Consider the following 25273-nt stretch of genomic DNA (forward strand, 5'->3'; position numbering starts at 1 on the left):
ACTGAAAACAAATCAAACAAACTAAAACAAAAATAAAATAGAAAAAAAAGATGTGCATTGCATTTTGAAAGTAGAAATAAAATCCGGAAACGGGGGGGAGCGGCACGTACAGACAAAAATAAGACTTCTCTAGAAACTTCAGGAAGGGGAAATGGAAATGAGACGAACTGGCAATCAGTCCATCCACTTAACCCATATCAGATTAAGTGCAAATCTACAGTAACCGACCTATCCCGCTGTTTTATTCTCCTCATCCGCTGACACTTTGATAAGAGCAATTGCATCACATTGACATCAAGACATTCTGTTGACATTTAGCACCAAAAAGGCCCTGCAAGTGTAAGTGACAGTATAAAAATGAGTTTGTTTTCTCTCAGATACAAACACACCACAGACAGGACCTGGAGAGGAAGTAGCACCTTTTCATTTCTGTTACTAATCGTTCACTTCGGTTGAATAAAAAAAACTGCCCTCGTTTCCCCCAAAATCTCCATGCACTTTTTTGTCCTGAGGTAGCCGTTATATCAAGATGACGTCATACCATTGACCTAAATCTGTTCCCTGTGTGATGCTTTACTTTCAGTTAGAAGGAACAAGACACTTGGCTGTCGTTTGTCATATTTATTCAACACCAGAGAATGGTACATTAGCATTTGCTTGTTTTTCATTGTCCTTTTGCAGTGGTCAAAAAAAGTCACCAGGGGGTAGTTTTCCTGCGGACTCCAGGGGGCGGGGCGTTTTACAAGTATATATTATTTTCTTGTTGTCAGCTGACGCAAAGGATTCTCATGAAGTGTCCATGATGGTGATACAGGCTAATGTAGCGGTCCTCGATTTTGTTTTTAAGAATGTTTCTCAAGATGGGAATCACAACAAGCACCGTCTTCAAGGATTCAGGTTTAAGCACATGGACCGATTGCAGCCGAATTAGAGTTCAGGCTTTTTTTTTTTTAATGAACAGGAAAAGATTTGAAGATGACTGCTAGAAAAAAAACAGCAAAGTCATGTCCAGATTTTTCTTTTTACAAGAAGCAGACTGGGCCAACTTCTACACCGAATTCCTGATCGGGAGCACCAATGTCCATAGGAGCGATATCAATGATTGGCAGACGAGATGTTTTCGTTGTCTTATAGTCAATGACTGTCTTGCCCCATGTGCCAGTGTGTGACTGTGGAAAACAAACAAACAAAAAAGGACAAATTAATTATGATAAGATTAATAGACTGCTGCAGGGATGACACATTTGTGTAGTTTAGCACACAATCGTCCTGAAGTCAGTGGGTTTTTGGTTAAATGCCTGAAATAAGGTCTGTGGTGAACACGAGCTCTTTTCTTTTCACAAGCACAATTCATTTACTGGTCTAACAAGCAGACATTAAACATCATCAGCCGAACACATAAACTCATCGACTCACAAGGTGCTTTCACAGCCTCATTGTGTTTATAATCGCACACTTGCAAACTATTCCAACTCAAACTTTCAGAGAAAATGTTTTTTTTTTGAGTTGTCCAAATCTTAACTGTGGTGCAGTTCATTTATAGCCTACATTGTGTTTAGGCATCAAATTTCATAAAATTAAGTTTATCATGATGAGCAAAACGTGTTTTGGTCAAGAATTATTTTCTGCAATAATTCTATTGGCTTTTTGTCGAGGGAACCAGGGTGATGCAAACTTATAGGCTGGACTACAAAAACACGTCATCTCTGCAGTGCTCTGTTTGAGTAACATTATGAGGAAGGAAAGGAACACAAATATGGGGGCAAAAGAAAAAGCAATGGCAGAGATGGTGGTGTGCTCACCGTGCAGCCATCCTCGCTGACTCTGTATGTGAAGCGGCTGTTGCCCTCGGCTCTGATCTCGATGTCGTTGGAGCCCTGCAGGAGCAGAGCCTTCTTCAGGTTGCCCGTGGCCTCGTCCATGTAGGCGATGCTGTTCTTGCAGTGGTAGGAGATGTTCTGAGAAGCCTCGTTGGACATCAGGCGCATGAAGGTCAGCTGGATGTTAACATCCTCTGGATCAGAGCCATCGCTGCCATACTGGAACTACATAGAGGACACCACATTACTTCCTGTATTCATCAGCGAAGATCATGATGTATTCTGAGACCACTAATGAATATGCTTCTGTTTGGTTCTAGAGAGCATCTTGAGCTTGAGTGGAAGCTGGAAAATCTTTGCTTTTGTACAAAATTGTCAAAATGTCAAAAATGTGATTATTTGATTCATTTCTTAGAAATAGTGCAGAATCTGAAATCTGAAAGTAATAAAATAAAATATTTCAAATTCTGCACTATTTGAGCAAATGATCAAATTTGTAACACAAAACTTTCCATTAAAAATCCTAAAACTATTTATTTGTTTATTTTGTTGTATTTATGGTTTGCTGGAAGAGGTTTCAGACCTTTGATCCGAAAGAAAATAATAATCTGTAATGTATATTTGCGCACATAAACATCTTTTAAAATGTATTTTTAATGTAAAATGTAATATATTTTATAAAATGAAAGAAATACTTTCAATTCTGCAGTATTTCAAGACCATTAATTAAATTTGTAAGTAATCAAAATTTCGAAATTCTTTTTTTTTTTTCATTCACTGTTTTGAAATATTTGAAATATAAAATATATTTGAAACAACGTAATGTATTTTATAAATGATCAGCTAAATCATTTTTTTACAATCTATGTATCTCTGTATATCCTAGTATAAGGTCTTGACGTACCTGGAAGCCATTAGGCATGGACTCTCCGAACCAAACATGCTTCTTCTCTCTGATGTTCTTGCTAGTGTACCAGTTCTTCATGGGGATGGTGGTCTGAGATGGGCTGACGCAGGTCTCGCCAGTCTCCATGTTGCAGAAGACCTTGATGGCGTCCAGAGGAGAGCCCTGGTTGGGGTCCACCCAGTAAGATCCTTGCAGAACAAACAGATTTAAGTGAATTTCAGAGCTTCGAAATGCACGATCATTTCAATACATCTGAATTTAATCTGCTGCCTTAAAGCCTTAAAAGCGAGTCCATGCTTACCGCTCTTCCATTCAGGATGGCACATCCTCAGGTCACGGCACATGCGGGCAGGGTTGGCCTGGGTTCCTTCGGGGCTACGGATGTTCTCAATCTTCTGGCTCAGAGATTTCAGGGTGGTGTCCACCTCAGCATCGCGGTCACGAACGCCAGCATCATCAGCTCTGTAGCCTCCACGCAGTGGATCTGGACCCTTCTCGCCCTGTGGCATGGGAAGGAAGGGCTCACCGATGCCAGCAGGTCCAGGAGGACCAGGAGGTCCAGGAGTACCAGGAGCACCCTAGTTAAGAGAGAGAATATCACATGAGTACATCCAATTGGATGTTATTTAGATCTGTTGAAGTCCACGCTAAAACAGAAACCACAAAAAAAGCTTAAAAGAGATAATTTAGCAGTAAAATTGTGTTGATTTCAGACTTACAGCGGGTCCCATTTCTCCAGAGCGACCACGGGGTCCAGGGGGTCCAACGGGTCCAGGAATACCATTCATGCCATCCTTACCAGGAGATCCATTGGAACCAGAAGATCCCTATTGAGTAGATGAAACCGTTCGGAATATTACAATGTTTGCATGCAGAAGCTTGTCCTGTGATTTCTCATTTCAGAGCAATGTTTTCAAAGCAAAACACACCAAGCTATCACACAGATTCAGCCTGTCAACTGCTATTGTCGTATATAAAAGAGCAGCATGGACACTCTGCCCAGGGTTGCCAAGTTTGCGGTTTTCCCGCAATATGTTTGGGATATGGCAACCCTGATTCTGCCAAACATCTAATTTAGTCTTCAACATAAGAAGGTAAGTCATATGAGATTGTAACTACATGAAAGTAAATAAACAATGACAGAATGTTTATTTTTCTGTGAACTATTCCTTTATATCATGTAGTATAAACCAAAGAAAGTAAATGTTTTTTTTTCTCTACTACCGTCAATGTCACTTTTGTCTTTAACATTTAGAAATATTTAATGCACTATGAGATGAGAACAAAACTGGAACTGAATTGAACTGGATAATAACTGATAATAATGTCTTCTGTAGAGCTTGGAAATTAAAGTAATTTCATAATTGATGAATTTTCTATTGTATAAAGCGTTATAAAAATAAATTGTTTGACTATTATTTAAGTGAGGTCATTTAAAACCCATGATATGTGATGTGCTACTTACACGAGGTCCAGCAGGGCCAGAGGGTCCGGCAGGTCCTTGGTCACCAGGAGATCCCTAAAAACGTTCAGAAAGGGTCAGTTTTCACTTCGAGTGGATTCAGCGGTTCAGATTCAGTGTGTAACTGTGACATTATGCTCACTTACAGAAGGTCCAGGAACTCCAGCCATTCCAGAGAAGCCACGGTGTCCCTTCATGCCTCTATCTCCAGCCTCGCCAGCCTCACCCTTGTCTCCGCGTGGACCAGCTGGACCCTGCATGAAGAGAGATGACCATGATCAGACTGGTGACAGATTACTAAGAAAAACTACAAGATGAATAACTGATACAAATGAGAAATTCGTACCAGGGCACCACGAGCACCAGCAGGACCGGACGGACCAGCAGAACCAGCAGGACCCTGGAAGGAAGAGAAAGAAAACAATGTTGAACATCCACAATCATAGCATGAGATAATTCAGGATAATATATCAATATGTCATAAAAAGTTTTTAGTGTTACAGTGCGGCATTAGCTAAAACTAAAACCATAAAAACATTTTCATTACTTGACCTATGATAAAATATCTAATTTCCATTCAGATTAAGTTAAAGTACTAAAATAACTCAAATTAACCAAAAGTACTAAAACTGTAACTAAATTTAAAATGAGAATGAAATAAAATCATTCAAAATAATAATAAAACCTGTAATTTTGGTATGGATGCATTACGTGTATTTATTCATTTTTAAAAAATAAAATAATTCTGGTAAATTTTTCAGAAATAATTCTGGGATTTAAAAACGTACAGCCTCTCCACGATCACCATTCTTTCCGGATGGACCCATGGGACCAGGAGCTCCAGGAGCACCGGGGGAACCAGGAGAACCAGCGTTGCCAGACTCACCGCGGTCTCCCTACGGCAAGCAGAAAAGTGTTTTTTAAACTGGAAGCACCAATTAAATACTATGCAATTATGAACAACTTTTATGCATTCATTTATTTCGTAAGGGATACTAAACAAACCCAGATAGTGTGACAGTAGGGTGATAATGACTGTATATTACCCTATAACCATTAACCAGTTTTATATATATTTATGTGTTTGTATATACTGTATATATATATATTGTATTAGGTGTCTAATGCTATGCATCTAAAGAAATGTACTTAGTGAGTTCATGTTGAACTGTTTGCTGCTATTGGGGTTGGGATATGGATATGGTTAGGTTTAAAGGTAGGTTAAGGAGTAGTTAAGATGTATTAATTACATTCAGGTATTTTTAAATATAAGTACATCATAACTACATGTATGCACACAGTAAGTGCATTGTATCGAATGATTAATTTAAATGTTAGTACATAGTAGTTAAGAACACTTAATATGAAGTGGGTCGCTTTTCTTCACTAGATAATATAAATGGTCTTGCGATGAGACAAATAAAAAAATTTAAAGTACAAAATACAGATCTTCCAATTAATAACTTCTGAATTCAAAATAAGGTCATAAAAGCTGCATGCATAATAATTATAAAAAGAATAAAAAATGTATAATAAAATACATTTCATGTCAAATAACTTGATTAGATAGGATGTCTATGTAAGAGTGTGTGATTGCGCTTACCTTTGGTCCAGGTGGACCATCACGGCCAGGAGCGCCATCATGTCCAGCATTACCCTGCAGAGAGGAGTGTCATAATGAAAATAACTTCATCACGCTGTACAGAATGTGGCCCTTTTGTTGTCTGACCGGACAAATCTGGTTTAACATAAGTCTTGAAATCTCTAAAGTTTGCTCACCTCACGTCCAGCCTCACCAGGAGCTCCACCCAGTCCAGGAGGGCCCATCGGTCCAGGAGGTCCACGCTCACCGAGAGGCCCAGAGGGTCCCTGCTTGCCTGGCTCTCCCTGAGGTGATAGAGATGGATATTATAAAGGATGGCAAAAGTTTACTGCATTAAAACTGCATTTGCAACCCAGTTTAAAACAGTTACAGAATATTTTCACATGAGAATGAGGAGAAAAGTTTGGCCTTGGATGAACAATTAGATTATGCAGACAAACATGTTTTTTTTATTAACGCACCAATGACTCAAGCGCAATATGACGAGGAATGCACATTAAAGCAAACGGGGTCCGTTTAGATTTTACATTGACTTTATCTTTATTAAATTTAATCTGTTATTTAAGCACTTACAGATGGTCCAGCAAGACCGGAGAAACCTCTCTCTCCTCTCTGTCCAGGAAGACCAACAATACCACGGGATCCAATAACACCAGGTGGTCCAGGAGAACCAGAAGGACCCTAAAGACAATGGGTTTAAAAGACTCTTAATATTCAGTAATATCATCGATTTGACTGCACCAACACTACGGGATAATAATTAAATTGAGCTGGATTATGACAATATTGTCCACCGTACAGCTGCTTTATAGCTGATTTGAATTAGTTTCATAATTGATGGACTCTGCAACATCAACACTGATTTGAATTGAACTGAATCAACATTGAACCAAATTGAGTGGTTCAGTGATACTATTCTCTGTTCAGAGCTGATTTAGAGCTGAAATTGTATTCATTTCCGAACTTTGATTAACTTTCCTGCTTTTTTTTTTTTTTTACTGTGAAGCAAACAGAATGTATTGTATAAAGCGCTATGCATGTGACTTGACAGCAGAGCAAACTGAAGGTTACTTTCAACTTAGCATCACAGACTTACACAAGTGATAAAACTATAGTTGCTTTTCCACCGTTACACCGGCCGAACGGTTTCAGTTATCTTCCACTTGTGCTTGGTTCGGTACGGCGCGATCATAAACAATTATCGGCCTGTTCTCAGCACGGTTAACTAACTATACAAAAATGAATCCATATCCGTATCGGCTGGGCCGGATCGGCATGGAATGGAGCAGAAAAGCGGCTTATGTTTGAAACTATGATTACTTACAGCGGGACCATCGGGACCAACGCTACCCCTCTCTCCAGAGGGTCCTGGGGGTCCACCGGCACCGGCCTCTCCAGGGCGACCAGCAGGTCCTCTCTCACCTCGGCCACCTCTTTGTCCTTCTTTACCCGAAGGACCACCTGGGCCAGGGGGTCCAGCAGCACCCTGAGACAATATGACATGAAATTAAATGATTTGAGGTCAGACTCAGGAAAAGCCACACAGAGCTAAAGAGAAGCTTGTAAACACTGAATATATGAAGTCAATATATGTTAAGTATTTGTTTAGACCAGGGATTCCCAAACAACTTTGTCAGCCAAACCCATTTTGGCCTGAAATATTTACTTCGAGTATACTTTGATAATTTAACAACACATTCATATGTAAACGGTTCTCTGATGTCACTTAACGGTCACTTGACACACAAATAAATCATTTAATATTTTTTCAAAGGAAACCCCAGGTTGGGAAACCCTGGTTTAGACATTGTTTGGAATAGACAATACTTACAGCAGGACCTGGAGGTCCGACTCTACCAGCAGCACCAGGGAAACCAGTAGCACCCTATTAAAAACAAAGACACTCGGAAACTGTGCAACAGAAACATGCTATGCAATATCATATCAGAGCAAAGTATCCACCGGCCACTAAAACAAGTATTGCTACATTTAGTATGACTGTATGTGTATTTAAACAAAATATCAAACCAATTTAAAAATATTAATTTCACAGAAAAGCATGTTAGGGGTTAAATAATGAAATACACATGTGGTTAGAACACCTGTGTGAACTTTCATAGAACTGACTTTAAATCAGATAAGTTTAATATTTTATGCAATGGAAGTTATGCATTTGTTGTCCAAATATGCTTAATTGCTAAAATGTCTTGAGGTCTCTGAATAAATAGCCTCTAAAAGTCCAGAATAATAGATTAAAACTAAAACCATAAAAAATTGAATTTGAAATTAATAAATGTTTACTGTTGTTGTGCTGTACGTGGATGCACCGTAAGGTTTGCTAACTAATTTTGTTGAAAGTTATGCAATGACAATAAAATGGAATAAAAATGTAAATAAATAAAAAAAATCTTAAATTTATTTTATTTTGAGCTAGTCGCCAAAGCAACAGATTATCCTGATGTAATAAAATAACTAAAACTAAAAAAGGGGGGGAAAATAGACATAAAAAACAATAAATAAATAAATAAAAACGACAAAATACAACAATACAGAAAATATAAATAAATACTATATATATAGGAACTATAATAGGATCTCAATAATACTAAAATAACAATAAAATAATAATAATAAAAAAAAAGTTGTTTTAAAAGTATAGAGTCAAGGCTTTGAATTGTGACTAATTTCTAATATCTAATTTGGTAATAAATGACTGATAGCATTGAATCTTACAGGAGGTCCAGCACCACCGCGAGCACCCTTAGCTCCAGTAGCACCAGCGGGTCCCTGTTAAACACAACAACCGATGATAAAGATATTATATAGGATGGACATCTATTTAAGCACAACAGAAATGTAGTATGTAATATGTAAATGAAATACCTGTGGGCCGGCGGCTCCGACGGGTCCACCAGGTCCAGGAGCTCCAGCATCTCCCTTGGGTCCGGTGTCACCAGACGATCCCTTAGCACCAGGTTGTCCGTTGCCACCCTGCATTCAGAACAGAGACACTTACGCTCAGTGATTTTAAATATCACAAGGTAAGAACTGATTGACAAATGTAGGATGAGATTGTTCTACTTACAGGAGGTCCAGCAAAACCAGCAGGTCCAGGGGCACCGACCTCACCGCGCTCACCCTGTGAAGATACGACACAGAAATGTTTCAATGACTTGCAATAAATCACTCACATTCTGTCAATTTAAATGCAATACAATCATGTAAAGCCTGACGTATCAATTAATAGTCTGAAAAATCCATTTAAACTAATGCTGTCAAATCGATTAATCGCGATTAATCACATCTAACAATTTAAAAAAGTTTGTTTACATAATGTTTGTGTATATATGTCTATGTGTATATACTGTGTATATATGCACACACACACACACACACACACATATGTGTGTATATGTACATGAGATGTAAAACATTATAATATATATACACACACACATTGTAAACACAAACTTTTATGTTAGATTTTGATTTGACAGCACTAATTTAAACCTATTTTTAAATGGAACAGTTTACAGTATGTTAAACCTAAAAAAAAATTTTTTTTTGGCTCATATACTATGATGTAGTGAGAATATGGAGGTTAAACTCAAGAAGCTCAAACTGAGCATAAATATGCAATTTGGTGCATTTGCTGATATTTATATGGCCAAAAAGTAAGATGAAATTCTGATAGCTTGTAATATAAATCAATGAGATCTTTATAAATGTATCAGACTACTTAGATGAAATGCATATACATATCAGCTGTCTGTCACTCTATATCTCCCAATAATATGTCTTAGTAAGATGATAGTTATAGAATTTTGCTAAAAGGCTTGATAGAAACCATCAATCAGATGACATAAGGCATGTAATAGATTGTGGTTTTTCAGGTTTTTCAGCAAAGTTTTGAACATGTTGATGATTTAGCAGCCTCAAAAATGTGTAGGGTTTTTAGGGTTATAAATAAGTGCAGTTACAGGGCAATGCTGATCATAAATTGTGTGTGCAATTGCATGCAATTTAGCAATTTTTTTGTATTAATGTCCATGTTTCATGAGGTTTTCGGGAACATCCTAATAACTTACAGGGGCTCCACGAGGGCCAGTCAGTCCTGGAGGTCCAATAGCACCAGCCTCTCCCTAAAACACAACCACGAGAGGACAATCATATACAATGCTGCAAACTGATCAGAAAAATGTTAGAAAAATGTTGTGGAGCTTTACGATAGGAATGTAAATCTTTCAATGCTAATACATGATTCATATCTCTTTACCTTCTCACCAGGAGCACCACTGGGTCCAGAGGATCCAATAGGGCCGGTCATACCACGCAGGCCATCCTTGCCAGTAGCCCCATCAGGGCCCTTGGGACCGCCATCACCCTAAAGAGGAAGGACAACTGTTGTGAACAGGACGTGACATCACTGTACAGTTGCAGTCAGTATAATTTCCATTTGGTAACAACTCACTACCCTTGTGAAAAGAAGCATGCTTAATTGTATTTAATATGCACTTGTATTGCACTTTAATCTTAAAAGCATAATTTAAATGCATATAATATAATATTAATGACATACATATTGTCTATGTTTCTTAACACACTTAAGTACAATTTTAAAAAGTGCATTGTAAAAGTTTTACTTTAAAATGCATTTTAAATCATTATGTTTTAATAATATTTTGTCATGCTTTAAAGCACACTTATTTTGGTGTGTTGACTAAAGCACACATAAAAAGTACTTGATTATAATTTTAACTGTAGTGTGTTATTTGAGATTACACTTAAAGTTAATATATCTTAAATGTTCTAAATCGCAACTTCATTGAAAATGTGCAATTGCACACATCTAAATACATGACAAACAAGTTTCAATAGAAATTACATTAAAGTATATTTGAGTTGATCATAAATGCACCGGCCCATTCAGCAGGACACTTTAACCATATTTCAAAGACAAAAGAAGTAATAATGAAATTGCATATAAAGATATATTTAAGTCCTACTGTACTTAAGTGGGTCAAAAAAGCTGTTCAACTAACCGCATTTAACATAAATTTAAACTATAATACATTTATTTAATTGCAAATAACATGCAAACTGAACATTACATTCAGTTCACACTTAAGTATATTCGGTTACACTTTATTTTAAGGTGTCCATGTTACAGAGTCATTATACATTTAAGCACTGAGTAATAATAACAAACTACATGTACTTACTATAGGGTTCAGGTTAGGTTTTGGGTAATTAAGCACAATTTATAGTAACTACTATAGTAACTACATATAACATAGACACTGTAAAATAAAGTGTTACCATATATTCTTCTGTAGACTTTTTAAAAGAATGCTAAATTGTACTTCTTCACAAGGAAAAATATGTTTGCTTGAAAAACAAGGTTGTTATGTGAAAATATTTGTTGGCAGACTATAAAAGTGTTCAGAGTCAAAATGCGAGTATAAATCTGGACTGTTGTGAATCTTACTCTGTCTCCTCTGGCTCCAGGCATGCCTCCAGCACCGCGCTCTCCTGGCATTCCCTGCATTCCTGCGGGACCAACACCACCAGGGGCTCCAGCAGCACCAGGCTCTCCCTAAACACAGAGAGAATTAGACTATTTCTCCAATATCACTATTCTGAGTCATAATTCTATCGAACTGGGAGTCTTACCTTAGCACCATCGTTACCGGGAGAACCAGGAGCTCCACGGGGACCGGTAGAGCCGGCAGGTCCAGGAGCGCCACGCTCACCGGGGAAACCTCGGTCACCCTGCGTGAGACATTTAGAAATATCATTCTGCTGTATTTCATCCCAGCTGACTAACAGAAACGGTATACTAGAGCAGTGAGGAAAGCGGAAAATTTAAAAAAATTACATTTATTGAGGTGTATAATTTTTTTAATACACAAAAAATACATTTTTCTGATGCTTATCTATATACAGGTGAAACTCGAAAAATTCGAATATCATGCAAAAGTTAGTGTATTTCAGTAATTCAAATTAAAAGGTGAAATTAATATATTTAATATATATAACTATATACATATGCATGATTATACTTTTCAGAGGGCCGACATTTCTGTATTTAAAATCCTTTTTTATTTTTATTTCATGTAATATTCTAATTTTCTGAGATTTTGAATTTGGGGTTTTCATAAGCTGTAAGCCATAATCATCAAAATTATAACTTTTGCACAATATTCTAATTTTTCGAGTTTCACCTGTATATATATAACGATATATCTATCTTCTTAAAACTTTTATTTAAAATAATTCAAGATATATTCCTAGAATACTTTTTCTGCTTCTTAAGTGAATTTATTTTGTTTAAAGGATGTTACGATATTTTTCCTGTAAAACGATGCTGACACTAAGAGAATGATTGTTTTTTTTGCAGTGTAAGCATAATCGTAGTAATAGTAATAGTGAAAATAAGGTAGAAATAGAAGTCAGATTGTTCTTATAATTTAATAGGTGAATTGAAAGAGATACTCACTCTTGAACCAGAAGGACCAGAAGGACCACTTTCACCAGGAGCGCCCTGTTGAACAGTGAACATAATAAATAACACTGAACAAAAATACTGAACTCCTTTATAACCAACATATTTGTTATTGCATAGAATAAATAAAGTAGTAAAGGCAACATATCATCTTGTGTTTACAATTTGTTTTGATTACTGTAACCTAAATTTAAATAAAAAAAGCACAACATAAATACATAACTCCTTGAGCTAACACAATTATGTCCACGTGAGCACCCGTACCTGATCGCCAGGTTTGCCAGTCTCACCAGTGGCACCCTGTGTACCCGGCAGACCCTGTAAGAGAATAAACACTGATTGCTTAAGTTCCATCAACCAACTAAACCAATTACAATTAGCTACTAATCTTAACAGTCTGTCCAGTAAATGTATTTTCATGTAAATTTCACTCAAAGTAAATATAAAAAGGGTGTTCAAGCGTACCTGGAACCCGGGAGGACCTGCAGATCCCTGTTCTCCCTTCTCTCCGGATGGACCCTATGAGATCACAGAGCAGTGAGAAAGTTAGAGCAGAAACAGAAACAGTTCACATATCAAATTGAAGAGGTTTAAGCACACATACAGCAGGTCCAGGAGCACCAGGAGCACCAATATCACCATCTTTGCCAGGAGCGCCCTATAAAAACACACAGAAACAAACACTGCATCATAATGCACCTGCTCAGACATGATTCAAGCAACTGTCTGGAGATTACCCTCTTTTCTAAGAGTTTACCAGACTTGGCTAAGTGTTTAAAGCAATGCTTAAGGCTGTATAAAGCTCAGAAAATACTACAGATCTGTGTGATTCAGTACGTACCAAAGCACCAGGGGGTCCAGAAACACCTCTCTCACCAGCCTTACCAGCCTCACCCTAAGAGAAATAAATCAAGGTATTAAAAACGTCATTAAGCAGTTTGTAAATCTGATATTCATAAAGGAATCGTTTTATTTCACTTACATAAAATGCATATAAATATCAGTCATAACTCTATATCTTCCAATAATTCCAATAATTTAAATGCTTAGTTTTATGATCAAAGCTCTGTAGTTTTAAAACATATAATTCAATACAATACAAGGATGATGCATCAAAAGCCTGATGGATCATATTTGATTCTCCCATTTAAACTTGATTTTTCTAAAATGATGTATGGATAAGTAACTTGCTTCAGTCCATTAAATGTTCATCTTCAAATATTAAAAAAGTCTAAACCATCATTCAGACGACAGAAGGCATGTAGTAGATTGTGAAGGCGTGTAGTAGAAGTTTTGATCATGTTGATCATTTAGAGGACATGATACAGTAGGCTCTACACAGGGTTAATGTGTTGTTTAGAGAAGGTTTGGTTTTGATCAAGATAAAGCTATTTAAATATATAATTCATAGCTTTTTTTGCAGTAACTTACATCAGTTCCTTTGGGACCAGGGAATCCCATCACACCAGGAGCACCACGAGATCCAGCAGGTCCTGGAGGTCCGGGTCGGCCATCTTGTCCAGGATTGCCCTACGGGTAAAAGAGGTTCACGCAAACATTACTTTAAATACAAGATTTAGAGTCTCATATGAGTCTTATATTGCATACAAACAAAAACAAGCAGGGAATTATGATGTATGTATATATATTAGCTTACAGAAGGTCCAGCTTTGCCCTCAGGCCCAGGGCTTCCAGGGGCACCAGTCATACCCTACAACAAGCATCAGGTTAGGTGAAAATACAGACTATTTATACTACTAATATGGTTTTACATAACATTAAAGAGCCTATTTCTCACCTTAGATCCAGGCAATCCTGGCTCTCCTGGGCGACCAGACTCTCCAGAGGCTCCTTGAGCTCCCATTGGTCCATTAGCTCCACGCTCACCAGGGGCACCCTGTGATTTAAAAGGCCACTTTTAGTATTTCAGCAACAGCAATCTTCTACAGGACCCTGGACAGCTCCTTCTCAATGCATTAAACAGCATTACAGTGACCAGGCAGGACTAGATCGAGTGCTGTGCTGGTAATTAATACATTAAACCCTTCAATTTTAGATTTGAATGTTGATATATGGGTTAAACTACACTGAACAGAACTATGTAAACTTGACATATAGCCTTATGTAATTTCAGTCCTATTAAATAATATTTCTAAAATCAGTTTGTTGCCACGTGCACTACTGTCAAAAGTTCGGAATCATTAAGATATCATTAAAACAATAATATTGTGAAATATTATTAGAATATGTTTTCTATTTTAATATATTTTAAGATGCAATTTATTCCTGTGATGGCATTAATATATTTGGGGAAACCCTTTTTAGGATTCTTTGATGAATAGAAAGTTTAAAAGAAAAGAAAGTTCATTTATTTGAAATTGAAATCGTTTGTAACATTGTAAATGTCTTTACTGTCACTTTTGATCTATTTAATGTGTCCGTGTTGAATTGAGCATCAAATCATCATATTATAGAGATTTCTGAAGGATCATGTGACACTGATGACTGGAGTAATGATGCTGAAAATTCAGCTCTGATCACAGGAATAAATTACATTTTAAAATATATTAAAATAGAAAACAGTCCTTTTAAACATTTTACTTTTTTTTTTTATCAAATAAATGCAGCCTTAATGATTCCAAACTTTTGACTGGTAGAGTAAAGCACATTTTAAGGTTACCAGATGAAACATTTACTAAAGTGTTCAGAGACACAGTTTAGCAAGATTCACGGCCTTGATCTGCGAGCTCAGTAATCTTACCCCGGGTCCAGGTGCTCCATCACCGCCAGGCAGACCACGGTTGCCAGGGGCACCCTTTCGAAAGAAAAAAGGCAAAAGGTAAGAAACAAACAAGCATAAAAAGCATGCTGGAGTCGAACTGTCACAGTTTTGGTAAGGTTGACCTACACGGGCTCCAGGGGGTCCGACAGGTCCTGCACCACCGGGCTCACCACGAGCTCCTCTCTTTCCTTCCTCACCAGAAGGTCCGGCGAGACCTTGGGGTCCGACTGGGCCCTAAAACAGAGAATAGCAACTATTACTATTACAGGTTTCTGAAAATATTAGGAAATGATCAATGCTTCAAAGCTACTTACAGGTTCTCCCTTAGGACCGGCATCTCCCTTAGAGCCTTGGAGACCTGGATCACCCTGGAATTAGAGCATAAGACGTAAGATATCTGATCTCAGCCCACTCCTCTGTATCCAAATGTACATTTATAAGTCAGGAAAGAGGTTAAGTGCCAAGCTCAAGGGCACAGAGAGTGTTCTTTTTTAATCAGATCTATAACATCTAAAGGCTGGAATACACCACACAACTTATTTATTTATGCTATAACTAGAAGTAAAGAGGAAAAGATGATCAGTTCATGTGCTGCTTGAACTGAGACGGCTACAGCGATCTGTCACAGCACATTAAAGAGTGGGAAAAAGGTACTTATTGTTTGAATTTCATAATAAAACTGGTGAAATTAGAAAGCTTCATAACAAAAGTAACAAAGCACAAAGCTTATTGCGATTTTTTGGATGGGAGGCACTACAAATAATGTTTTGTTCAATACAGCATAGACTAAAAGATCGATTCTTCGGATTGAAGAATCGATATTGGTTCATCAAAATGAGAATAGATTAAAATTGTGAAATCTATATTTTCACTATAATGTGTGTTCGAAAATCGAACTTACAATATCAAATATTCTTGATCTGCACTGACTGGATGAAATCACAGCCTAAAGCCGGAGCCTGTACCCATCATACACTGCTGTGTCAATTCTGACTGCCAATAATCTGCTGACTGGCTTTGATTTTCGGATAATAGCATCTACTGATCAGACTGCAAATCTGTGCAAAAGTGCTGTGCTGCATCCAGCCGTAAGTCACGCCTCCTGTAATATCAGTTTCAAAACTAAAGATAGCATATCTGCAATCCTGAAACATTACTATACTTTTCATGCATTCTTAATAAAATGCAGTGTACATACATTGTTCCCCTTGGGGCCAGGAGCACCAGAAGGGCCTGGGGGTCCACCTGGTCCACGGGATCCTGGGAAACCAGGAGCGCCAGCAATACCAGCAGCACCCTACAAAACGTCATTGCAAATCATCGTTGTAAAGAGGGCAACAGCATAAATAAAAGATAAAGACAGATAAGTGTGGGATATTATATACTACATATAAATACTTACAGGAGATCCTTTGCCACCAGGAGCACCATCACTACCGGGAGCTCCCTGTGCAGAAAACAAGTGAAGTCATGTTCATCTTATTCTCCACACCATTAAATTAACTTATTTAAATTCATTTAAATTAAACTCCAATCACTTTTTTTGTAGATAATTTCAGCTTTAGGTGGGCTATCCGTTTCTGCATTTTTCATACATTTTATACAAGATCATATTTATCCATTGATATCTTAAACTTACGGAGCCCCTAAAGGGACATGGTGATGAAAAAAATATATTTCAATGCCTTGCAAAAGTTTTGCGTTCCCCTGAGAAACTTTGCATTCAAACATTCAAAAGTTTCTCAAAAGCATTGACACATATAAATTTCCTCCCATTTCATATTTTTTCCATTACCATGTCCCTTTAGGGGCTCCGTACAATCTCTCAAGTCAAATTTATTTGTATTTAAAAGACACATTGTTTTACAGAAAATTATTTTAGTAATTAATGTTGTATCTTCATGTCTTATTTAGCAGATAATATAGTTTAATTTTAATCTACAACTTTACAACTGTAATTTAAACGTACCATTATTCTGTTGCTACTATGCAAGCAAATTTCATTTTGAAATGTAGTTCATTTAAAATCCTTCTAGGAAATACACAGTGGTGTTTTGTGATGCGAATACTCACAGCAGAACCGGCGGCACCAGCGGGTCCGGGGTTACCAGGCTCACCACGGGCTCCCTGGGGTCCCTCTGAACCACGGCCTCCAGCAGCGCCAGTTTCTCCCTACAGAAGCCAAAGAAGAAGAAAACAGTGAATTGTCAGTTTATTTATAGGAGGGTGACTCCCACGGGTGTTTCCATTTATTCATTTAGTAGACACTTCTATCCAAAGAATATTGTATTGGTATATTGTACATGCAACAACAGGGTCAAGAAACAGTCAATTAGAATTAGGAAGTACTTATAGCTTGTTTAATAATTTTTGCTTTGCTTTAATCAACATGACAACTGTTGGCAGCTGTACCAATCCATGACCATAAAAACATTACTTAAATTAACTGTTATGTACAATGTACTTATGCAGTTCATGTTGTATTGCAAATGTACTTGTACTCAGTATAAGGTACATGTACTTACTATAGGGTTAGGGTTATGAATTGGGTTTGGTTTAGAGTTAGCTGCATTCAGTTATGCACAACTTAGTGTTAATACTACAGTAAGTACATGTAACATATGTAACAAGGACACTATAAAAAATAAAAGGTGTTACCCAAAACAATTTTGCTGCTTTTGAGGTGGCATAAGTGTGACAGGTGTAGTGGTATGTGTAGGTTTAAGGGTGGGTTAAGGTGTAAAGGAAGGTCAACGGTGTAATTACAGATGCAATTACATGCAGGTATTTTTAAATATAAGTACAATGTAAAAACATGTATGCACACAATAAGTGCACTGTCTCAAACGATTAATTGAAATGTTCAATAATGAAGTGGGTCCATCATTTGTCGAGTGTACCATACCTTAGCACCAGCACCTCCAGGGAAACCAGGAGCACCAGCAGGGCCGGTGGGTCCCTAATGTAGCAGAACAATAATAATCAGCGAATTAAACACACTATAATACATCAAAATGATTAATTTCGACTTTGATCACTGTAGTGATCACTGGTGTAACAATATATTGTAGTACTAATAACTAAACTATTATTGACATCATGATTACTTGAATCATTCCTCCAAATCAACTGCTTCATTTTCACATCTTGAAAATTAGTCCTTTGAACATTAACTATTGTGATACTTGAATTATCAATAGATTCTTCTTGTAAATAACGGCTGTATTACCAGAATATTGCTCTTAAGAGACTTACGGGAGGTCCGGCAGCGCCAGTGTTGCCATCATTACCGCGAGCACCCTGCAGAAAACAAAGAAACCAACAAAAACATTACAATCGTTCATCTTTATGAATCGATAATGACACTAATGATGGCCTTGAACCCTGCCTGAAGATTCTGCCTTTGAAAAAGCCAAATAGATCAATAACTCTCTGTCCAAAAGAGAGCATTTAAACTTCATGCCTCAAGAACTCTCCAGAACGAGTGGCAGATATATTTCAATTAGTTTTGATTATCGTAGACTTCTGGTGCATTCTCATTTTGACATTTATAAATGGTTGCTCATGGTGAATCAGAGTTAAGAGTTTGCATTGAGTTGAGTTGCATTGAATAAGCTGAACAGTATATTAGACCGTATAAAATGAGTCTCATACTGTGTACAAACTCAGTAGAGGGGAAGATGTAATCTGTACAGTAAAAATGAAGGTTTTTATTCTCTACTCCACAGAGACAATAATGCATGGATGTGACACTTACAGAAGGGCCAGGGGGACCAGGGCGACCTCTCTCACCGGGCAAACCACGAGCACCCTGAAACAAGCAGACGGAAGAGGAAATGTGAGAAGAATGGCATCATTTCAAAGAACTATTCATGGACTTTAAATGCCATCTATAATCACACACCATGGCTCCAGGAACACCATTCTCACCAGAAGAACCAGTCTCTCCCTGTAATCAGAGACACAATCAACAGAGAGTCCACACTATATCAGCACATCTGTAAAGTCAAATTAGCATGCGTGTTTACAGGCCGAATCTGATATCTGCATGTACACAAGAATATACAAGAGCATACGATTAAAGGAAGATCTAACCTTGGGTCCAGCAATGCCGGCGTCTCCCTTAGCTCCATCTAGACCAGAGAAACCCTATAAGAGGCGATAGAAAACATTGCATTGTTACTTAACTATTGGTAGTTTAAATGCTGCTATTGCTCTCCTCATTTGCAAGTCGCTTTGGATAAAAGCGTCTGCTAATGATTAAATGTAAATGTACATTAATAATGCAAAACAATAAAGTGGAAAACACATATGGTGGCCAATATTAATGGACAAACAGATAAAAATATGTAGTCTGTAATAAAATAGAAAATAAAAAAAATTATATAATAATTAATCAAATGTAATCAAATGTGTGCATTAATCTATTTATTTCTATATATCTCTTTATATCTATATATCTATAAATATATATGGTCACACTTTAGTTTAGAGTCAAATTATTGTGTGATTAAGGGATGTAGAATATGGTCATGCAGAATAAGGCATTAATATGTGCTTTATAAGTACTGATAATCAGCCAATATCCTAGTAATATGCATGCTAATAAACAACTTGTTAATAGTGAGAATTGGACCCTAAACTAAAGTGTTACCTTAAACATGAATAAATAATTAAACAATTTAAAACTACAGTAAAAAGGTAGGGTCATACTCACTCTGTGTCCCTTGATGCCAGGGAGTCCAGGGGTTCCTGGGAATCCACGAGCACCCTGGGAAACAAGCAAGAGAATATAATCATGACGAAAGTGTGAATCTCTTTCCACCACGCTTGATTATTTGACTAATCAGAAATAATGAGCATTTAAAATGTTTTCATTCCAGTGAGCATTCTTATACTCTAGTGTAATACTTCGTAAGTTGACCATGTCTGCAATATGGCAGTAATTTGTGTGTATAAATGAGGAAAGCGTGTGTGAGCACCTGAGGCCCGGAAGGTCCACGCTCACCAGGACGTCCTGCTTTGCCAGCTTCACCCTGAGGAAGAGCAGAAGAGACATGAGAAGAGGCTTAAAGGCCATTATTTCAGGGGCGATTGGAGTGGATGCAGTGAGGAAAAAGAAAACTCACATCCTCTCCGTTCTTTCCAGGAGGACCGGCAGGACCGCGAGAACCCATTGGACCCTGCAGGCAACAACAGCAGAAGAATAATGTTCACAAGCCGCTGGTAAAATCCGCATGTTTTGTCAAATGTGAAGAGCTTTATTTTCTCTGTAAAACTGACACTAAAATTCAGAAGCAAGTGAAAGATACTCACAGGAGAACCAGGCTCTCCAGGCTCACCCGGGGGGCCAGTGAATCCCTGAGGGCCCTGTGTAAAATACAGTTATATATCAGACAGGAGATACTGGACGGATAATATGCCACATGAGGTTTACTGACAATACTCAGAGTCAGGACTTCAATGTTAGAACTAAAAAAATGAAAAACAGACTAGCAGATTTATTTGTTCTAAGAAAACAACAACGTTTTGTAGTATAACACTAGAAACAGACTTACAGGTGAACCTGAAGATCCAGGGGGGCCACGAGCACCCATGGGGCCCTATAAGAGAGAAAACAACATTTCAAATAGAGATAATGAAAAATAACGTAGATTAAACACTACTTATATTCAATATCATGTACGTTTTTGTAGTTTAGAAGGCAGTGCAAATGGAGTCCTTTGAAAGCCGAAATCTAGAAAGCGGGTTGGCCGATTACAGATATAATGCAGGTGTATGCATAATAAAAGTTAATTATGATAAAGAGATGCACACTAAAGTGCTGAATATCCATACGACTGTGTAAAAGTGATGAGTGATGCATTTCTGTCTATTCTGTGTGAGATCCTGAAGGAAAGGAGGAAGGGTGGGAAAAGTGAAGCTGACGTACTGGTGGTCCGGGAACAGCAGGGCCGCTGGATTTCTCACTGCCGTAAGCCATCTGGGAAAGGAAAGACTGTAGGGAACAAAGAAAATGAATGAGTGAGGGTTCGCTGAGCAGAGCTTTGCTGGTTTCAATATGCAAGTTTAAGGTTTGTTCTCCGGTGAGAATCATTTCATCATTTACTACTGTACTACTAAAGGATAGTTTTCCTTTTAATCTCAGAATATTAGCTACTACACTGTGTAAATGCTATAAAAATCACCTATCTGACATGTCACAAATACCTCAGCTATGTCAAACCATATTTTGCTTTTATAGAGTGCATCGTGTGCTTTTATTCCTGTCGACTCTGAATCCATAATGGTGAGAATGATGGGAGCTGTTCACATAGTTGGTACTGAACTACACAATCACAGAAGCTTCATGCACTTTTAAAAACATACTTTTTATTTATTTATTTTGAATGCCAAAGGAAATAATCTATCAGGCAACAGAACGCAACATGAAGATCACTTCAAGATTTATGTTTTTGAATACGGGCCAATACGAAAAGATTCTCTCAAACTTAATCATAGCGATGCTGACGCAACCAAAGCAGAGTCACAGTTTTACAATGTAAAAAATTGAGTTGCTTACTCCGCCGCCGAGGCCAGCGGTTCCAGGAGGACCAGGAGGTCCGGGGAGTCCGTTCTCTCCGGGAGTCCCATCTCTGCCAGGAGGCCCTGGAGGACCCTGAGAAACACAGCGGAGATCCATGAGTGCACAGATTTAGCCAACTCTTAGTTCAGTGCATTCATTAGTTCATCCATTTAATCCTTTTCACCTGCCTATATATTCTTAAGAAAAATGGTACATTGTGCATGTAAAATATCATATAAAAACTAAAATTGGAATGAGTAACACCATGTTTATTAAACAAATGCCTAATCTTTCATGTAATTGAGGTCAAAGGTCAGCGAGACAAGTAGAGGTCAGCAGGTTAAAAGCCTCAAATTCCCCAATTCTTTGCATTTGCAACAGATTTTCACATGCTTAGTCTTGTAACGTGGACAATACAAATTTTTTGTCTCATAGAGACTTTGTACTCTTGCAAACAAATGTGTAATTGGTATTTTTTTAGTTGTACTAGTATAACCCAGATCGTTCAAACAATATAAATATAAATGCATTATTATAATGATAATGATTTAGTGTTCAAAAACAAATACTCTACTCACTGGGTCTCCTTTTGGACCGATAGGACCCTAAAAAAATGAAAAAAATAGAAATGTTATGACACTTTATATTGGTGTATGCTGTAAATATAACATAAAGGGGTCTTTTATGTGCTTAATTTATATTTATACATGGTATGGCAAATTAAAACAATTATATATATATATATATATATATATATATATACACACACACACATATATATATATATATATATATATATTTTTTTTTTTTTTTTTTTTTTTTTTATAAATGAGGTGCATGATGAAAAATCAAAATAAATTTCACCCACGGGACCATTAGGTGGAGGCTCAGGACTTGCAGTTTCTTCTTCTATGGAATAAAATATAAAAATATTTCAGAACTGTGCCACCTTAAATCAGCTCCAGTAAAGATATAGTTAAGCTCAGAGGATTTATCCGGAATCTCAATCTTTCATTAATAAGATTACCAAACATTATTACTTCCTTTGATGCTCAAGAGATCAGTAGTTAATGTACATTCAAATAGTTACAAACGTCATTAAACTTTGCATATTTGAATGCACAGGAACAATATGCATTATGTACTGTTCACAAAAGTACAAAAAAAGTATAATTAGCCAAAAGGCAATAAAAACTACAAGCAAAAACATCCTTAATCCCTCAGGCCATGTAAAAGCATCAGTGGTGAGAGCGAATCCAGTGATGTGTTTGCGCTCCACAGGTCTCCGACATGATGACAGGCCAATGAAAGATATTTCCCAGAGCATGTGGTTAAGTGTTTGCACACTTGAGGGCGACAGAGCTAGTGTGACCGCGAGGTGCGTGTGATGGGCGAAGGTGGAGGTGAGTGTACCGTCGGGGCAGATGGGGCAGCATTCTCCGTCGGGAATCTCTGGATTGGCACAGTCTGATGTATCCTCGCAGATCACCTCGTCGCACATGATGGTCCCGCTGTCGCAGACGCAGATTTGGCAGGGCTCAGGTTTCCATACATCCTTGTCGTTGTAGTTCTGACCTTCCAATGTACAGCTACCGAACGAGACTGTAAAGGACAACAGCTATGAATCAGCACAGTGCAGAATTGTCAATCACATTCGCAATTCAGCAAACTACGGTGGGAATGAGTTGAAGGGCCGACAGGTCCAGGGGGGCTATGACCATTTCGACATTTTATATGTATATAAAAAATTCAAGAGCACCAAAATCCTAGCTGCCATATATATAGCTAAACTAAATATTGTCTTCCCTCTAAATCAAAGTGACCCATTACAAAAAAGTAGTTCAACTAAAACTTCAATTTAAATGTTTTCTGGTGTAAATAAAAGAAAATATACACTTTTGCGTTACTTTCAAGAGAACAAATATGACATTTATAATCTGAAGGCACATGACAGAGTCTCCAAACTAAACAGTGATGATATTCATAGCTAGTGTGACGCCATATTTATTATTTTCATTATTATTATTTTAAAAGAAAGGAAGGAAATTAAGGTAAAATGGCCTAATGGGGCGTGGTGCACAATGATGGATAGGCCTGCACCCCCCTCATCGTGTTTCAGACCTGTGCCGTATTAAAATCCACCGCTTGGTGGCGCCAAAGCCTTGTAAATCACCGTCACGCCCCGCTCATTCCCAAACGATGAAGTGAACACCAGAGTTTTTCCTCTATCAAATAAAACTCTTCTTTGTCATTCTAAAACGCTGAATTGTATTTCTATCGTTACGCTTTAGCTACTGTGTAGGCTAAAAACGTCAATTTCACGAGTGACGGGTGCACCTAGTCTGTCAAGAGACAGTGTAATCCAGAGATATTCGGTAATATCCCGTTATAAAACGATAAACAAGCATGACAGAACGCAAACAGGCGTAAGAATGAGAGGATATATGACATTAAATGCACTGTCGACTCGTTCTCTCATCCGTGTCGCGTTTTTCCTTCAGAGCATCCTTCGCTCGAGGACATCACTTAGTGACGGAACATGTAACTGCACGCGCGCAGCAAACAAGCGCTCGAGGAAGGAACACAATTCCGCGTGCATTGCCAAGATGGGGAAAATTACAATTTCTAGAAGATAAAAATGTTGATGAGAATAAAAAAGGTAGTTTTTCCCCCTCCTCGAGACATTCCCAAGAAGTTTTAGATTGCAGGTCACTTGCAACAAGCTGAAAATTCCCCCTCTTGAGTTCTCCAATCTCTTCTGTCAAGCATCTTTGCAAAAGCAGGAGTAAAAATCATATATACTCACTATCTTCCTCTTCTTGTCCTCTCACCACAAGGACCGCTGCGGCGAGCAGCAGCCCTAACCGAATATCCACAAAGCTGAACATGTCTAAATATTAGACATGTAGACTCTTTGAGGCAAGGGGGAATCCTGTTTTGTCCTCAGTCATACACGTAGGGTCCGGTCTGTGTAACTCCAATCCAGACCCTAGCAGAAACTCCCTACTGCAAACAAATGTTTGACCCTGGCTTTTATATGCCAAAGTTTTGGGGAGGTGCTGAGTGAGCAAGATATCTGCTACATGTTCAAGTCAAAGCGAGTCCCTCCTTCAGCCAAGACTAAGGGCCGCCTTAAAACATGTTCCGAGTCCTCATTACAACGTGGACATTTTGAAACATGGAGAAGTGTGTCAGGGATTCTGGAGATATCATGCTGAAAAAAGATAAAGGGATCAAACTGTCTTCCTCTGAATCTCGGGATGTCTAGATTCTGCATTTTCAATTCGACTTGGACAAGTTGGACCCTCTTATTGGATGTGATCATTTCATGTTTAGTTGCCAAATGATGATCATATTCTGTAGATTCTTTATATGATGGTGAATTGAATGACTGCTTTCATGCTGAGATTGCATGCTGAATATGAAGGAGACGAGGGTTTGAGGAACATTAATGATGTTGTGGAGGATTGGGACTGAATGAAGGATTAGAAAGTAGGGTTTAATCTTTCTCTAAATGTTAAATGTTCTGTCATCGTTTACTCGCCCTCATGCCATTCCAAACATGTCATGTTGTTCTATAGAACACAAAAGTTGAAAATGATGCTTTGAAAAACGTCACACAATAAAAG

At 37.8% G+C, this 25273-nt stretch overlaps 1 protein-coding gene across 1 annotated transcript; it reads right to left on the reverse strand.

Moving 5' to 3' along the window:
- Positions 1-239: 239 nt before the first annotated feature.
- col1a1b (collagen, type I, alpha 1b) lies at positions 240-24745 on the reverse strand. The gene is made up of 51 exons (XM_079851318.1): positions 24451-24745; positions 23058-23246; positions 22513-22553; positions 22223-22249; positions 21642-21737; positions 21012-21077; positions 20638-20682; positions 20396-20449; positions 20209-20262; positions 20062-20115; positions 19797-19850; positions 19175-19228; positions 18984-19028; positions 18837-18890; positions 18335-18379; positions 17985-18038; positions 17153-17251; positions 16482-16526; positions 16278-16376; positions 15394-15447; positions 15206-15313; positions 15059-15112; positions 14096-14194; positions 13955-14008; positions 13729-13827; positions 13139-13192; positions 12902-12955; positions 12763-12816; positions 12562-12615; positions 12292-12336; positions 11466-11564; positions 11281-11388; positions 10069-10176; positions 9881-9934; positions 8878-8931; positions 8676-8783; positions 8526-8579; positions 7624-7677; positions 7117-7278; positions 6366-6473; positions 5969-6076; positions 5793-5846; positions 4978-5085; positions 4536-4589; positions 4336-4443; positions 4193-4246; positions 3447-3554; positions 3029-3305; positions 2725-2915; positions 1803-2045; positions 240-1169 (listed from the first exon to the last, which is right to left on the reverse strand). Exons 1-51 carry the CDS (start codon positions 24530-24532, stop codon positions 1023-1025), a joined length of 4347 nt encoding a protein of 1448 aa, XP_079707444.1. The 5' UTR covers positions 24533-24745; the 3' UTR covers positions 240-1022.
- Between the last annotated feature and the right edge of the window lie 528 nt (positions 24746-25273).

Source organism: Squalius cephalus (assembly GCF_949319135.1).
Source record: "Squalius cephalus genome assembly, chromosome: 19".
NCBI lineage: Eukaryota > Metazoa > Chordata > Actinopteri > Cypriniformes > Leuciscidae > Squalius > Squalius cephalus.

Excerpts from the sequence above, each read along its gene's own strand:
- col1a1b (XM_079851318.1), bottom strand. The coding sequence starts at position 24,532 with ATGTTCAGCTTTGTGGATATTCGGTTAGGGCTGCTGCTCGCCGCAGCG. Across the intron at positions 11,389-11,465 it reads CCGGTAACGATGGTGCTAAG|GGAGAGCCTGGTGCTGCTGG; the intron begins GTAAGACTCCCA and ends CTCTGTGTTTAG. Across the intron at positions 6,474-7,116 it reads TTGGTCCCGATGGTCCCGCT|GGTCCTTCTGGTTCTCCTGG; the intron begins GTAAGTAATCAT and ends CATTGTCTTTAG.